Raw genomic sequence first — 17,466 nt, 5'->3', positions numbered from 1 at the left:
TTAGTCAGTAACGAGTAATTATAGAAAACGCGCCACTCGATGAGAAACGGAATTAAGTAGTAAAGACCACACGACATCATTTAGTTAACGGACAACATGGATGCATTAAATGTGGAAAAAGTACGGCTACCCTCAAATTTGTTTTAAAATAAAACTCTAAATCAGTTAATTGGGGGTTAGCATGTTTGAAAAGTCTATTTTTCATAAGCGAGTATAAACAGAACGTGGAGACACTTTGTGGCAGTTTATCATGGCATTGTCAGAAAGTGGGGTTTTGAGTGGTGATATTAACTGTACACATCCTGGAAAAGAAGAGGAGCCGAAAGACCAAGCGAACACCCCCACTGCCAGGATTTTAACTCTGGGGGAGCAGGAAAGACTGAACGGTGAGCGGGCTCTGGTGTCTGACTTCAAACAGATGAAGCTGGAGAAAGAAGCGCAGAAAAACTGGGACTTGTTTTACAAAAGAAACACAACAAATTTCTTCAAGGATAGACACTGGACCACCAGGGAATTTGAAGAGCTCAAGGCATGCCGAGAGGTGAGGAAATATTTACAACAGACCACACCAGAGGAGGTTCATTTACAGGATATTAAACATAACATCTGTATGTTTTGAAATATTTGAGTTGTATGACTGCCATGCATGTGGTATTGTGTGAAATAGATAAAAAATGTACTGATTTTAATGTATACAATGGACACCCTAAAGGAAAATTGAGGCTTCACAGGCCATGACTTGACATTATCAGCTGTGTAGTTTCTGATTTTACTTAATTACCACCTAATAAAGTAAATGCTTTTCTCTAGAGCTGATATTTAGAGGTCAGTTAAAAGCTTGCAACTTTCAACAGTAATTTAGCATAAAGGATATTGTAAAAGTTTTTAAGTGAGTTTTTGGAGTTTCACTATTAAAAATCATTAAGCTGAGTTGAGAGACATGAGTAGACTAATACCTTGTGTTTGTGGCTATTTTTTTTTCTTTTTTTTGCCTGTCCCGTTTGGCTCTTTTGCCATCAGAATTGTTGTCTAAAGGCAAAGAAAGATGCCCAACGGATTTACTTTACCAAATTGACCATCCCAGCCTTGCCGTAATGGTCCATTTGATTCACCTTTTATTGTTTATTTTATTTTCACTTACTGAATACGGGACAGACTTGACTGGGGGAAAGAAGGGGAGAAAGAAAGAGGGAAAGAGAAACAGCTGAGAAGAGGGACGGGGGAGAAGGGCAAAAGACAAAAACCAACAGAATGGGCAGAGAAAAAAAAAATGCATATATCAATCACCTGGATCACCTGCTGAGAAAGAAAAAGAAAACAAGCAGAAGAGAACAAGAGTAATAGAATAAACAACATCACAATGATATATGGGAATATGACAGTAAATACTAAATATTAAACATTATTGTGCAGCACATAAGATCAACATAACACAGTGTGCTTTGAGGTAGGAGCCAAAAAGGGTGTAGTTTGTGGGTGTGATCACCCGTGTGTACACCTGTGAGCATGGACACGCTTGTTTTTTTGTTTTTTTTTAAAGGTTCCTTCATGTAATGATCTGCTAGAGGGTGTGGGGGGGCCACAGCCCCGTCCTCCAGGGCATGAAGCAGGTATGGAGGAGATCAAAACTCCAGACATCCAGAGGCCCCCAGAACACAAGAGACCAAGGAAGACCAACAGAGGGGCAGCCGCGCCACTGTCCCAGAAAGAGCTGAGGAGAGTCCCAGATGAGGGCTCACTCAGCAGTCGCGGAGCAGAAGCCAGGGGGAGTTGCAGTGACGCGCCCGTGAGCTCCGCCGGCAGCCAGCCGTGCCTGAGTGACCGAGCCCCAGGCCGAGAGGCCGGGGGCACCCCACCTCCGAAGTGGCCCGAGCGAGCCCCAGGCTCCAGGCCCCGATAAGCGGCCGCCAAGGAGTGAGCCGGTGTGTACCTGGACGCCCATCCCCGGACACAAAGAACCACCAACGCACCGATGTCTGAGGGAGTCCACCACTGGCAGGGGAAGTGGTGGTAGGGGGAGATAGGCCTCCAAACCTTGGAGGGCCTGAGATGTCCCCAGAGAGGTGGCGTCTGATACCCAACCTGACATATCGACACAGAAATACAGGCACACACAGATACAAACATCCGTTCCCACCCTCATGCTCTCATATGCACTTACTCCACACTCAACCAATGTGGAGACAGACATAAAGAGACGCTGTACACACGATCACACTCCCCAAGCGTACTCTACAAACCGGGTCTAGGTACCCTTGCCCCTGGAGGGGGGAACTGCACCCAGACCCAGGTGGTGTTACCCTTTTCCCTGCGGTGGGGAGAGGCAGACTGCCCCGACTCCGCAGCAGCAGGGAGGCCCCACACTCCAGACCCCAGTCGGACGGCCAACTCCTCCTCCTAGCCCCCCCGCTCCAGCAGGCCGCAGAGAACGGGGGTGAGAGAAGACTCCAAACCTCCCTCCACCCGCTCATTGTAGTGTTGATGCATGTGTGTTCTAAGGTGCATTTAAAACCCAGGAGGGCATGGAGCTACCTGCCAGAGAGCAGCAGGTAAGCGCATGGTCCCTCCTGCTGGCCCTCAATGTCTACGTCTATTTAAAATTGAGAGGTGGGCAACGACGCCAGGGGTGAGGTGTACACCCTGATGGTACTTTGGATTCCGTGTATCGTGCCCACCCCCAAGATCCTATATGTATGTGTAATGAGAGTGTGAGTAATGTGAATGTCTAAGTTGTGGGATAAAATTGAGGCAGAGGCAGCCAGAAGGGGACAGAGGGGGGGGGGGTAGCCTCCTCTGCACCCTGGTGACATACCCCTACTCCAAGGTCCTGCATGTGTGGGTGGTTGTGGTGGAGCGGGAAGAGGGAGGCAGCTGGAGATGGGGAGGGAAGGAAGGGAGGGGCAAGTGACCCCTCCCTGGGGCCAGCTCCCCCGCTGACCCCAGTAGGCACCCCCATACTCCGCGACCCGCCAGACCCAGTGCAGCAGCGCCTCCCGGCCCCACAGAGCCCGGGACATTCCACCCAACCCCACCACAGAGAAAACTGCACCCACCCCACCATCCACTCATCTTCCAGACTACATAAGACAATAAACACCCAAGGAAGCATGGAGAACTATTCCTGGAGGCCACTTGAAGAAATTACAAGAAAGCTTACTTAAGAGAGTTCCGGCTGTGTTGAGGAATAACAGTGGTCATACCAAATACTGATTTTTTTCAAGCTTGTTTGATTGTACAAAGTCTGTTTTTACCTTAGATACTACATTTGTTTGTGGCTATTTTAAATTTATCTTTGTCTCATCTGGCTTGCAGTTTGAGTCCCAGAAGTTGGTGCTGCTGGAGGCAGGCTGTGGTGTTGGAAACTGCATCTTCCCTCTGCTCGAGGATGACCTCAACATCTTTGTTTATGCCTGTGACTTCTCACCACGAGCTGTTGAATTTGTCAGAGTAAGCTCTATTAGTGAAGCTGTAATACTACTTTACATTCAATGGATTCAGACATTTTAACCTGAGAATCTTGGAATCAACAAAAAGAAAAAACCCCACTGAATTTTGTAAAAAAAAAACATTCTTTCCTTTGTTTTCTTTGTGTTAACAGCAAAACCCTCTGTACTGCCCCGACCGCTGTTGTGCCTTCCAGTGTGATTTAACTAAAGATGACCTGATGGAAAATGTGCCAGAAAGCAGTGTGGATGTCATCACACTCATCTTCGTCCTGTCAGCTGTCCATCCTGACAAAATGAAGCTGGTTTTGGAGAACATTAGCAGGGTGAGAGCAGAGATGGCGTGTGGATAGATTTAGTATAAGTCTGTACTCCCAACAGCTTGTATAGTTTAAATGAAATGATAGGTGGGAGAGTTCTCTCCTACTGGAACTACACAAGGACTTGCTTTCTGTACTCATAATGTGGATAAAACGAAATGTTTGATTGAAAGAAGCCTTTAATCTGATGATGTATTTGGTGGTTAATTTCTAGATATGCTTTTAATGTGCCACATTAGTCAGATTGAAATAGTTTAATGTGATTTGCATGTGATCTTAAGGTTTTGAAGCCTGGGGGATTTATCCTCTTCAGGGACTACGGACTTTATGACCATGCCATGCTCCGATTTAAACCCGGAAATAAACTGGGAGAGAACTTCTATGTACGGCAAGATGGAACTAGGTCCTACTTTTTCTCTAAAGGTCAGTAGTTTATTTTAAGGAAGTTATTTTTTGTTGATACTAACTTAGCTTATCTCTATAATTAGATAGATATATATTACCGGTTTAGAAATGTGTGAATTGAGGCTTCAGACCTTTTATTTCAGAATATCAGCACATTCATATGCAACAACATTGACCTCTCCTTCCTTGGTCACTCATTGTTGAGATAACCTTTTCAAGTAGAGAAGGCTCAATTTATGCATTTCATCTTTTTATGACGCATCAGAAAATCTCTAAACCTTTTTCTTTCTTTTTTATAACTGCCCTCAGAGTTCCTGGCTGAGCTGTTTGAGAAGACGGGCTTCAAGTGCGTTTCTAATGACTATGTTCTTAGAGAGACTGTCAACAAGAAGGAGGGACTTTGTGTACCCAGAGTGTTCCTGCAGAGCAAATTTATGAAACCAGAGAGCTGAACTTTGCGTTTGTCGTCTCACAGATCTACAGAGGTTTGGCAAAACATAGCACTGAAATGTCAGATGAAAACTGGACAGTAAAAGGTGTGCCAAAACTTTACCAGAATGGAAATTGGGCCACCAAGGTAACTTAGCATATGTACTCCTGCTATCTGCTGACCAAACCACCTGAGGAAGGCTCCCAGAAAAGCTCTGCTGCCAACATCTAAAGGGATTTGATTGGATTTTTTTCACGGGAAAGAAAAGGCATTAAACATGGTTGTTTAAGTGTGAACAGTTTGAAGTCACTTTTTTAAAAAAAACAACGTTCACAGTTTGTGATACCGTTCTGAGAAACACTTTAAATATAAACCAGTGATATGATTGCTAATAGAATTATGACTTTCTTGCCCTTCATTCCCCTAATATTGAGTTCAAGTCATCATTTAAAAATTTATTTTTTTAAATAAATGTATTTTATTATTTTCCCACATATACTGTGAGAGGACATGGTAATCTGTGTTTTATAATTTCCCACTTTTTTCTGTGAAATTTTAAAAAATTGTTGAGGATGAAAAAGCAAAGCCTCTCATTCTGTTTGAGGGTCACATTTTATGGGCCATGAATGCCTGTGGTGGATGTATGGATATTTCCACGTTTAAGAATAAACATGCTAAATTTTGAGCCTTTTTTTAAAACTATCTTAACTATCTCTCCTTCAGACGATTCAATGAAAACGTCTTCCCTGGCAGATGTCACTGAATGTTCATTGTATAGAAACAGATTTTGTCATCCTAGCAGCCTTAAAGGTTTCTTCTCTAAGACATCCACATTGCCCAAAGCGTAAATACAAAATAGATAATTAAATTATCTATGAATTATAAATTATTATTCTGTAATGTTTTTTCAACTTGTAGATTAAGACATTTCAGTCTATATGAAAAACTAGATGAGCAAGTGTGTGAACAACCTTCGAATCTAAATATTAATTGTGAAGACATTTTATTTCCTCCTTTGATTTCTGAGTAGCAATCAATTCAAAGACTAACAGTAACACAGGCTACTAAAAATGCATAAATTAAAAATCTATTTAATGGAGAAAACACAATAACAAAAAAATAATGACAAGAAAATTATTTAATTTTTTCTTCCCTGTACACATTTGGAGGACTCCACATTAAACAATTTAGTTGATAAAATATTTAAATTGATCGCACTGGAAAAGGTCTTTTGGACACTCAAATTCACACATGATTACGAGCACAGTCGTAACAACTGTGACACACAAAGGCCTAAAAGAGAACTGCCCTTACTACAGTACCATAAGCTGCTCCCAAGATCAACATGTTTGCCGTTGTTTCGATTTAACAACAAATATAAGAGCTTTTATATGTGAATGCAGTTTAGTTAAGTTTTGCATTCATGCATGTTTGCCTTCATCGTACTGTACATTCTGCTAAAAAAGACCACTGTGGTGAATCGGTTTAGGGCCTGTCAAGCTACTTGCAACATGCACTAAATGTGGCTTCCTGTTCAGCAGCTGTGTCGCCCACTGACTTTCCCAGTTTAGAACACATTAAAGATTTGTTGTGCCTCTCAAAACAGAAATATAATTTGGTGTTTGACACAGTGCGATTTATTGGCATCACAGTGTTTCATGTCACAGATATGAAATTACCATTTTCAGATTTTATATGTTATCCAGTGGTGAAAAGTAAAAGATTTTGGGCGGCTTTAGAAAGCACAGTGAGTATCAAAATTGCATAAATCCCTGTAAAATTTAATGTAGTCAAATAAAATAATCCAAAATGACAATTATTTGAGTGAATGGGATGTGGGTAAAGATTAAAATAATAAATATTTATATTAAAACATAATTCAATCTTGGGCTATATTGTTTAAACATTTCATGTATGCTTTTAAACATGAACAAATATTCATTTTCATGACAGTAATTTCATAATTTGCTAATTAGTTAAGCTGGACTAGTTCTAGATTACGATCATGAAGATTGTGTTGTTTAATTAATGACACAATGTAATATTCTGATTCTGAAAACGTTTTCTGTGGTTCTGGAAGAAAAGTTGTGGTTACCAAAAATGTAACGAAATTAAAATTAGTTTCATTCCTGAGAAATTGCCATTTGCTTCAGTTCTACGTAACAATTTTTTTTCATGAAATAACAGCTTTAAAAATGTTGAAAATTGTGATTAGTGAGATGCGGTGATATGTTAAGCGAGGTGCCCTATTTAATCTGACCATGCACGCTGCTTTAAGACTGACTTCAAAGCAGTACAATGCAGTTGATACAGTTTCCTGTCCCGTGGTTTGGCTTCTTCGAGCTTCGAGCGAGAAATGAAAGTGCCAAGACAGTTAAAGATGCTCGTACCAGTTTATTCTAGGTTGTTATGTTTTTTTTTTACAACCATTAAATAAAATATGATGAATGATTTTGATCAGTAAAATAAATACAACTAACTAATTCTGTTGGAGAAATTAATGTTTTATTAGTATTTCTGCTATATTTTGTGGGGATTATTTGTATTGTTGAGTTTTATTTTTTTATTACATTTTCTTTCTTTATGATTTATTAATCATCATATATCCCAATTCAGGTTAATTATTTCTGCCGCGGCTACGTGCTCTCTAGTGTGTGGTTTTTAAAAATAAATAAAATTGTGAGTATGTATGAATTTTGATGATGACATTGTGGTCTGAGAGATAGAGGCAAGTTCCAACCTTGATATTTTTTTTTAACCTGGTGATGGTTGCTGTGGCTTTTCACACCTTTTTTGCAACCAGCTACTGCACCGACACAGTCAAACCAGCACGTACTTAAAGGTCTGTTTGTTCCACTGAATCTCTCCACATTGCAGCAGCCTGGGTTTCTTTCCTTCTCTGCTTTCACTCTCAACATGTGTGCACAGCATGGCTTCCAGGTGCAATTTTAACGCTTGATTGTTATTAATTTGTTCGTCCAAACTGCGTTTTGTTTAATTTCAGTTTCCACACCAAATTATTCTGGCAATGATGACAGAATCTGATATCCAGAAAGAACTGCATTTACTTAGGTCAGTTTAGCAACATATTTCTTTATTCTTTCTCAATGTATTTTTAATGTTCCCTTAGATTAGTCCAAAATTCACAGCACTAGTAAAATACAACCTAATATATACAAAGTAAAATTGATTTGTATTATAATATTAGCCTCCCCTATTCTAAATGACACAAAAATAAAAAAGTAGCTGCTTTGGGACTACTACTACTGTATATTAAAGAGATTACAGACAGAGGAGTCGTAGTGATACGATAAATCTTTAATATGCAACTGAAGCAGTTATACTCTATGATGAAACATTAAATTTGTAAAAAAAAAAAATCATTTGTTGCTGTGATATAAAAAAAATGGTGAAAAATATGTTTGATCCATTTACTTCATTCAGCCAAATCAGAGCAAAGAGGTGTTCTCGAAATGCTTTTTGAACAATATTCATCAAAGTATCCATCCCAACAAAACAGCTGCCTCAGTCACTGATCTGTAAAAGAACAGACAGAACAGCAGAATGAGACATCAAATCCATATGTGGTAGAAACTGAGTTTATCTCCCCGCCTTCCCACAAAGTTAAAAAATTACAAATATTTCAACTCCTCAAATACAAAGCCGTACTGAGGAGTAGATTGTTATAATCAAAGTTCAAAAATAATAATGACATATTTAGTGACTCTGATCATGAACATACCTTCGACATCAACAGTGATCAAATGGCCCATGGCTGTCTCTCCACTTGCTGTACACATAGCCTTGCACTGAAAGATACCGGCGTCCTTTGGTGTCACGTTGAGGATCTCTGTCACAACCAGTCTGCGTCTTTTCCCTTCAGAGATTGTCTCACTCACTGTTGTGAAGTACTTTTTGGGGTTAATTAGCTCAACACTTCCACTGGTGACATCATGCCACACAACATGCACCACACCACACGATTCGAAGTCGTAATGTGCCTCACAAGTTAGTGTGACTGATGAGCCTATAGACGGAGTGAATGTCTTCTGTAGGTAGCGGACTTCTAAATTATCTAGAACATAAAAAAAACCCAGTGTTAATATCTCACTTCATGAAAATAAATTGAATTCCCAAATCATTTTTGAGTCACTTAAAGTCAGTGCTACTGGTGTGTGTTAAAATATCATCTGCCCAATGGGAGCTGTTCAAAGAGATGGTAAACTGGGTGTGATGGGTCTTTTATGATGTTTGTTGTTTTCCAGAGACAGCAGGATGTTCTGATATTGTTCGGAGCAGGTATGTGTGTTGTTTTCTCTACAGTTATATTAACTCTATGAAGGGCCTTTTTGTGAGCCCCAGAGCTACTGCTTCTCATTATCAGGACATTATAGGTCAGGACACTCTCAAAAACGACACCACCCATGTTGTGGCAGGTAGAATTTCCTGACAGCTGCCTGGAAGTTTACTCACTGCTGTGCTTTGTCGATCAAACAGTGCATTTATTTTTTCTACTGCTATCTGCAGTTTTAAGGATTACTAATGAAAATATTATTGCTTATGTTTTTACAGCAAGAGTAAAAACTAGATGTCTAGGTTTTCTTCATAACAAAATAACAGATCAGTAATTGTCAGATAAATTGTGGTTATATTTCATTCTTCCTTGAATTGCTTACTTTTTCTAACAGAAATAAATCAAGAAAAGTGAAACTGTATCTTTGAAATACCTGATATCTAGACATATTTTTTTTCTGCTACCGCTAAAAAGACTTATGAGGTCATGCAACTTTCACTGAGAAAATAGGGACTCGAAGCACCGTTCCTCTTCTAATAAACCACTCCTCTTACTGGAATGTTGTGTAAGCTGACTACCACACCCTTTTCCCTATCGGAGTTATATTCAAATGTATTATCAAGTGAAATGGCGATGGAGCTAGACCAAGAAAAGCTCTGCTGTTCCATATGTTTGGATTTACTTAAGGAGCCAGTGACCATTCCCTGTGGGCACAGCTACTACATGAATTGTATTGAAAGCCGCTGGACTGAAGAGGAACATAATAAAAGCTACAGCTGCCCTCACTGCAAACAGACCTTTGCGCCAAAGCCAGACTTGGTGAAAAGTGCCATGTTTGCTGATTTGGTTGAAGCCCTGAAGAAAACAAGACTTCAGTTTGCTCCAGCTGATCACTGCTATGCCAAGCCTGGAGATGTAGCCTGTGATTTCTGCACTGACAAAAAGCTGAAAGCCCTCAAGTCATGTTTGGTGTGCCGGATCTCCTACTGTGAGCTCCACCTTCAGCCTCACTACGAATCCTCTGCCTTTGAAAAGCACAAATTGGTTGAACCGCTAAAAAATCTACAGGAGAAATTTTGCTCTCATCATGATGAGGTGATGAAGATCTTTTGTCGCACTGACCAGCAGGCCATCTGCTTTTTGTGCTCTGTTGATGAACACAAAAATCACGACACAGTCTCAGCTAAAGCAGAAAGAAACCATAAGCAGATGAAGCTTGGGGTGAGTCGGAAAAAAATCCAGATGAGAATTCAGAACAGAGAAAAAGATCTGAAAGTTCTTCAGGAGGAGATTGAGGCCATCAATTTCTCTGCAGATAAAATAGTGAACGACAGCAAAAAGATCTTCACAGAACTAGTTTGTCTTGTTGAGAAAATGAGCTCTGCTTTAAATGAACAAATCAGATTCCGGCAGAAAGCTGAAGTTAATCGAGTTACAGAGTTAAAGGAGAAACTGGAGCAGGAAATTGCTGAGTTGTGGGTGAAGGATGCGGAACTAGAGCTGCTCTCAAATACTGATGACCACATCCAGTTTCTACTTAATTACCCTTCACTGTCACATTTAAGTGAGTCCACAGACTTGCCCAGCTCAGATGTCCATCCTCCCCTGTACTTTGAGCATGTGACAGAGGCTTTGTCAGAGATCAGAGGTAAGCTGGAAAATGTTCTAAATGAGGAATGGCCAAAAATCTCACTAAAAGTGACTGAAGTGGATGTTTTACTGCCAATCCCAGAGCCAGAGACAAGAGAAGAATTCCTACAATATTCTCGTAAAATCACGTTGGATCCCCAGACTGTCAACCCGTGGATATCATTATCTGAAGGCAACACAAAAGCAACAGTGATGAGAGAAAAGCAAATATATGACTGTCACCCAGACAGATTCACTCACTGGCTTCAAGGCCTCAGCAAAGAGAGTCTGACTGGGCGTTGTTACTGGGAGGTTGAGAGAAGCGGTGGGGGAATTTTAGTAGCTGTTGCATACAAGGACATTAGCAGAACTGGGGATGAGAGTGGATTTGGAAACAACGACAAGTCTTGGGCATTAGGATGTTTTGACTTTAATTACTATTTCAGACATAACAATATGAAAACTTTACTCTCAGGCTCTCAGATGCCCAAAATTGGGGTGTTCCTGGATCACAGGGCCGGTACGCTGTCATTCTACGGCATTTCTGAAGAAATGATTCTCCTTCACAAAGTCCAAACCAAATTCAGTCAGCCGCTATACGCCGGAGTCTCGGTTTACTGGGCTGGAGACACTGCTAAGTTGTGTAAACTAAAGTCAACTTGGTCAAAAGAGGTTGATGGATAAGATACTGCTTTTAATTACGTGAAAAAAGGAGATTTGACCTGTGCATTGCATTCTGTAACCCCTTAATGCCTATTATATCATATTGACACTGAGTTTTTTGGGGGGTGTTACTCCTCACTTTGTTCTGGTCACTTTTTAAATCCAGTGTAAAAACAAAAGGTTAGTATAAATGTATCGATGATGTCAAATACTGAAGGTCAATATTATGTTGTAAGCAGTGATACACTCAGGCTTTATGTTTATGAGTGATGCTTCTTTGGTATTAAGTCAGTGAAAAGATTAGAATAAATATTTCACATACTGTAACATTTTCTATTATTCCCAAAACCTTTAAGCCTCACTTTCAAGTACGGTTAATGGTCAGACTACAAGCTGTTATTAACACACATTTGATTGTAACAAGGTTATACTGCCACGGATATGTCTACATACATATTCTTATATTTAGATGATTTTCTTGGCTTAATGTAGGAGTATAATTAGAAATGACGTATCGTGTATGGTTTTATTGAGATAGATTTTCTGGCGATGACACCATCCGTTATCAAGAAAATAAAATTTAGAGAAAAAAAATTAAAAATTGTTTACTAACCTGTCTCCTGAGCAAACAACAGCGGAAAAGTCATCAACAGCACCACTGCAAAGCCAGTAAACCATGACATTGTAGATAAGATACAACAGCAGGAATCACCAAAGATGAACACGAGGACCACAGCACAAATGGCAGACTAGGTTATAGGTTTCACATAAGATGCATGAACACCACTGGCTGCAATGTGTGAGTGTGTTTGCAGATGCGTGGGTGGAGGATATGCAACTCTGTGCTCAGCTATGTGTGACTATCTGCATTCCTTCTGACCACCACAAACCTACTGCCTCTCTTTGCACTCTGTTGAAAAAACACTTTTTTGTTGCCTTGAATGCAGCTTTCACTTTTACTGAGCACTACAGTTAAAATTCAGACTGTCTTGCCCCTGTCTGTGTTGTCAGGGGCAACTCCCTGCACCATCTTAATTGTGACTAATTGTTTTGTTTTTATTTTTTCACTGGGGATCGCACTGCAAAGACTGAACTATAAGTCAGTTGAAACCAAGAATAACTTGCACCAGACTGATGGAAGAGAAAAGTGTGGGGAAGAAATAGAACAACTCATGATTTCAAGCAAATTGTTGATAGAAGTAGTGTACAGTCAGACAGCACTTCACATTGTAAATGGATATGACCCAATCCATACTACTAAAGCAGCCTGTTACGTCCCTCTGCAGCCTCTAATCTGCTCAGTGTGTTCAGCTGGTCCTAATTGGCCACACCTAGTCAGGTGTGGATAAAAGCATACCTGAGGCAAGCTTCCCAGGGAGCTCACTTGTCTTTGCCTTGGTGGCATCAGCCATTTTAGCCAACCTGGTTTTCCATTTTAAGATAAAACCCTCTTCTCACCCATACTCTGGTATTCGTCTCCTTTTTTATGTTGCGGCTTTGAGCTGGGTCGTAACAAGCCCAAGTGTTTCTCAAAGCAAAGAAATGAGATATTCTTTGATGGCCAAGCCAGTCAGAATATTCAAGCTAGTAGATCTCATTTTTAGTAGAAGTAGATGTACATAAATCTTAGTGAAGAATACTGTATAGAAGAATACTGGGTATATCCATATGTACGCGTGTGTGTATGTGTATGTGTGTATAACTTGCACATATCTTTCTTGTGTAAATGTACATTTGTTTGTGTTATTGTTTAAATACTTACGCTATTGTGTATTTCACACACATGGAGAGATGCCAAACTGCCTTTCATTGTTCTTGTAACAGTGAAAATAAAGAGCTATTCTATTCTCTATACCTTTTCCAGATCCACTGCATACAACAGTCCTGTATCCACAGAGGGTAAGATAAAGGATTCTGCTGCTACCAGAAAATCAGCATCCATGTACGTTTACCAATATGTGGGCTAGCTCATAATGATTCAGACACTTTTTATTTCCTATTAGTTTCATCAGGCAGTTACACATATTTTAAAGTGAAAATTGCCTAAAACAACTCAGAAAAGTTGGTTCTCAGTTACTGTTTGAATATAACATGGCATCATTATAAAACCATTTGAATCACATTATTTAAACCACCATAGTCATGGCTCTGATATTAGTGTGACAGCAAGAATAAAACCTGGCTTATCTTATTTAGGCAATAAGTAACTAATGAGCTTAGTGATGACAATGTGGAAGCATGAAGTAACAGCCCAAGATCCAAACCTTCCCACATTATCTGTGAATCACCATGGTGGCTGTGGACTGTACAGAGTTGCCTCCAGCAAGCTCCAGTAATATAACTCTAGGCATATCATTGTATCCCAAATAATATGTTAGCCTGAAATGAAATCACTATGTATTGTTAGCAGCCAACTTCCCAGAAGAGACTAACATCTACTAACAGTTCACATGGTTTTATATGAGACTGTGTATCTATTTAACTGGTTAAAACTGGTGGGGAGTGGGAGGCACTGAACTAAGAGGTGACTGATATCAGGCACCAATTATCGTGTATACAACTGCCCCCGCACATTGTTTTATACTCATATGTCTGCAGGTTTCTAAGTAATTATTCAATCAGTAAAAAATGTTTACTTTTTGAAATGAAGGCCTGTTAAGATTTATTTTATTTTATGGCCACATGTCTCCCAATCTAAACTCAAGCAGGGTTGGGCCAAACAACAACAAAAAAACTATTACCTAATAATCTATAAAAAATAAAGACACAATTAATCTCAATCAGTCCTCCACAAGACTTCTTGGAAAAATGAATTGCTCACCAATAGGAAGGTATTATACATTTTAAAGAAACAAACCTATTTGTACGGCTTTGTGCAAGTTAATAGTTGTACTGAGCACATGTGCTCCCTAGATGGGGCTGTTTGCATTTAAATATTTTTAGGCAACAGTCGGAAAACCACTGTGGCAATTCACCTCAGTTCATGTTAGTAAATACTAGTTTTGCAGTTTTAAAATACTAAGTATGGATTAGGTTACTTCAGATGACATATAGCGTCATAACTGTAACAACTTTGGTTTGGGGTTTGAAATATATGCATATTATAGTCTTGCTTCTGTTACTCATTTTACATCATAATTTGAGTGATGAATAAACAAACACTGATTTGAAAAAGTAAATATTCTGTTCTATGTTGAAATTATGCTGTAAAATACCTTACATGTTATCCATGTTGTCTTACATGTCACAATTAATGATAATTTTGCTACTTTCTATTATTACTCTTTTACTTCCAATATTTTTGGTCAGATGTGAGAGACAGATTTAAAAAGGGCCTAAACTGTATTAGAGGAAGTGAGTATTTACCCTCATGTTCCACATCACACAGCAAAAGGTTGGATGTTAAGAAAATTATATGAACAGTTTAGTAAAATGTGTTTTTCATGTTTTCAGAAACAGTTTTAATCCAAAAGGAGCATCTGTTCTTTCTATATTTTCTTCCTGATATGTCCTTGATCTAACACAGCTGATTTAAATGGCTAAATTACCTCCACATGTCTTGAATTTCTCCAGAGGCAATGAACTATTCATTTGATTCAGGTGTGTCAACCCAGGGTGATATCTAAAACCTGCAGGACACCAGCCCAAGAGGCCTGGAGTGCGAGACCTCTGCATATGACCCCTTATGAGCAAGCACTTTGGCGACAGTGGGAAGAAAAAACTCTTTTTTTTTCTAACAGGAAGAAACCTCTGGCGGAACCAGGCTCAGGGAGTGGTGGCCATCTGTTGTGACTGGTTGAGGGAAGGAAGACAATAAACAACTATAAATCTATTTAACAAAAAGCAAATAAACACTAGGCTTGGTAAAAACGTGCATAAATTACATCTATATATTAACATTATATATAGATGTATATATAGCAGGACAACATTAAGGGCTTTAAATACCAACAGTGTAGTTCATGAACTCATAGGGAAGTAAAATCGCATGACAGTGTGATACAGAGTAATGGCATGCAATGACTTTTGCAGAAAGGAAAGGACACACACACACACACACACACACACACACACACACACACACACACACACACACACACACACACACACACACGCGCATTGACACAGAAATCTGCTTCCACTACTTTTACTACATGAAAACATACTGCCTTGTGTTTTGTTTATGCTGACAGCCTCCTGCAGCTTACTGCAATCTAAATGACGTCTTCCCTTTTTCTTCATTTATTCATGGCCGAAGAATTAGAAAATATCATTATTTGTATAGCTAAATAAATATCTACAATGCTGTCAAAAACAACTTACTATCAGATGAAAATTGGGAGGATTTTTGAGCTTTCTACCCAGACAATCCAGAACAGAGTGCACACAGCCAGTCTCTGGTCTCACATGGCTGCCAGGAGGCCTGCAATGACTGCCCTACACCATCACGCTCATTTGCACTGGTGTCGGCAACATGTGCACTGAAACCTGAACATGTTGATCAATGTTGTGTTGAGCAATGAGTCCAGATACGGCCTATGGCAGTTGGATCGCAGGTTTAAAACGTGGAAAAGACACGGAGAGCGCTATGCTGACTGCTATACCGATAGGGTAACAGCTTTTCTCATCTCCACCAAAAACAAGGCTTGTCATCACTGGATCTCAATCCACAGAAATACTGAGATGGGATATGGCATTTCCTCAACCAGAGAAACTCTATCCTCCAAAATGGCAACATTGCCCCAACAAAGCAGGATTTACCACTGACTACCTCCAGAATTTGAGAGTAAAATAAATACTGCATTTAGTCCCATGCTAACTTGTGGGATCAGCTTGTGCTTGACTTTTGTGCAAGAGCGACCAACACAGCTATACTCGCAGACTTGTACTTAATGCTGGTTGAAGAATTGGATTTCATCTAACAGCAGCATGGGACCAAACTGGTGACCAGCATAAGGAGGAGGTGCCAGGTTGTTGTGGTTGTGTAAGGTTCTTTCACGTGCTACCGATGATGGTAGAGTAAATGTTATGACGGAACATTGTTTTCAAAGCTTTCACTTTGGTAAATTTTAACATTTTTTAAGCAATACAAAACAAGCTAAAACAATAAGTTGCCCCTCTGAAAAAGTCAAAGCAAAATGAAAAGCAAGTGATGATGTCACATTTACTCCTCATTGTTAATTTTAGTCTCAAATCACTTGGCCACGAAAGGAAATGATGAATTTACCCTCCCCTTTGAACAAATCAAGGAACTAACTACTTTAGAAACTATTACAGTCACAATTTACAAGCCAGAACACGTTCGCTGAACATCGGTTCAAGACTGTCAATAAAGAAGAATGGAACTACGGCACTATGTCAATTCATCTGTTGGTAGGAGAGCGAGGACCAGAGACAATCAGTCAGGTCTAAATCTTTAATAATTAAACTTTGTTTTGTTTATGTCAACCATTTCTGTCATTGCTGTAATTTATAGAAGTTACATTTTACTTCAAATAAGCAGTAAATAATCATTCTTTACAAGCTTCTTTTGTCTTGCTCCATCTCTAAAAGACAAAAATAACTATGTAGTTTACTAAATGTACTAAATGTGTGTCTGTGCTTATTTGAAGTGCATAGATTTTCTATATGCTTGTAATACATTTAGGATTCCTTAAATTCCAAATGCCACTAAAAAGTTCTGGTTTGTGTTTTTCCAAACCCAGCCAGTGAAATATTTATTTCACCAGCATATTTTGTGCAGCGTGTTTTTTTTAAGTTAAATTTGTAATGCAGAAAAATGAATTAAGGGTAGTAATAATAATAATAATAATAATGTTTTGAGGAAGTAGAAGTCTTTGACTTTCTCTGAGTCTTTGAGAATGTAATTTCTTTTGGAAAAACTTCATTTTACCTTTTTCTTTTTTGGTGAGTACAGTCATAAAACATTTAGATCAGGGGTGGGGGAACTCCAGGCCTCAAGGGCTGGTGTCCAGCAGGTTTTAAATATGTCCTTGATCTAACATAGCTGATTTAAATGGCTAAATTACCTCCACACGTCTTGAATTTCTCCAGAGGCATGAACTAATCATTTGATTCAGGAGTGTCAACCCAGGGTGATATCTAAAACCTGCAGGACACTGGCCCTTGAGGCCTGGAGTGCGAGACCTCTGCATATGACCCCTTATGAGCAAGCGCTTTGGCGACAGTGGGAAGAAAAAACTCTTTTTTTAACAGGAAGGAACCAGGCTCAGGGAGTGGCGGCCATCTGTTGTGACTGGTTGAGGGAAGGAAGACAATAAA

The 17,466-nt window shown here is 39.5% G+C and overlaps 2 protein-coding genes across 2 annotated transcripts; one reads left to right on the top strand and one right to left on the bottom strand.

Moving 5' to 3' along the window:
• The first annotated feature begins 76 nt into the window (after positions 1–76).
• Positions 77–5,292, top strand: mettl6 (methyltransferase 6, methylcytidine). The gene is made up of 5 exons (XM_085423659.1): positions 77–541; positions 3,313–3,447; positions 3,599–3,769; positions 4,045–4,186; positions 4,478–5,292. The coding sequence occupies exons 1-5, from the start codon at positions 251–253 to the stop codon at positions 4,618–4,620; spliced, it is 882 nt and encodes a 293-aa protein (XP_085279785.1). The 5' UTR covers positions 77–250; the 3' UTR covers positions 4,621–5,292.
• A 2,614-nt stretch (positions 5,293–7,906) lies between these two features.
• LOC146659569 (uncharacterized) lies at positions 7,907–12,009 on the bottom strand. The gene is made up of 3 exons (XM_085421900.1): positions 11,798–12,009; positions 8,341–8,673; positions 7,907–8,135 (listed from the first exon to the last, which is right to left on the bottom strand). The coding sequence occupies exons 1-3, from the start codon at positions 11,865–11,867 to the stop codon at positions 8,128–8,130; spliced, it is 411 nt and encodes a 136-aa protein (XP_085278026.1). The 5' UTR covers positions 11,868–12,009; the 3' UTR covers positions 7,907–8,127.
• Between the last annotated feature and the right edge of the window lie 5,457 nt (positions 12,010–17,466).

The sequence above is a fragment of the Rhamphochromis longiceps genome, linkage group LG11 (assembly GCF_057381845.1).
Source record: "Rhamphochromis longiceps isolate RC_006_pf linkage group LG11, R_longiceps_female_GT1.1, whole genome shotgun sequence".
NCBI lineage: Eukaryota > Metazoa > Chordata > Actinopteri > Cichliformes > Cichlidae > Rhamphochromis > Rhamphochromis longiceps.
The sequence above is the reverse complement of the archived record's forward strand: the minus strand, read 5'-3'. Positions and strand labels throughout refer to the sequence as shown.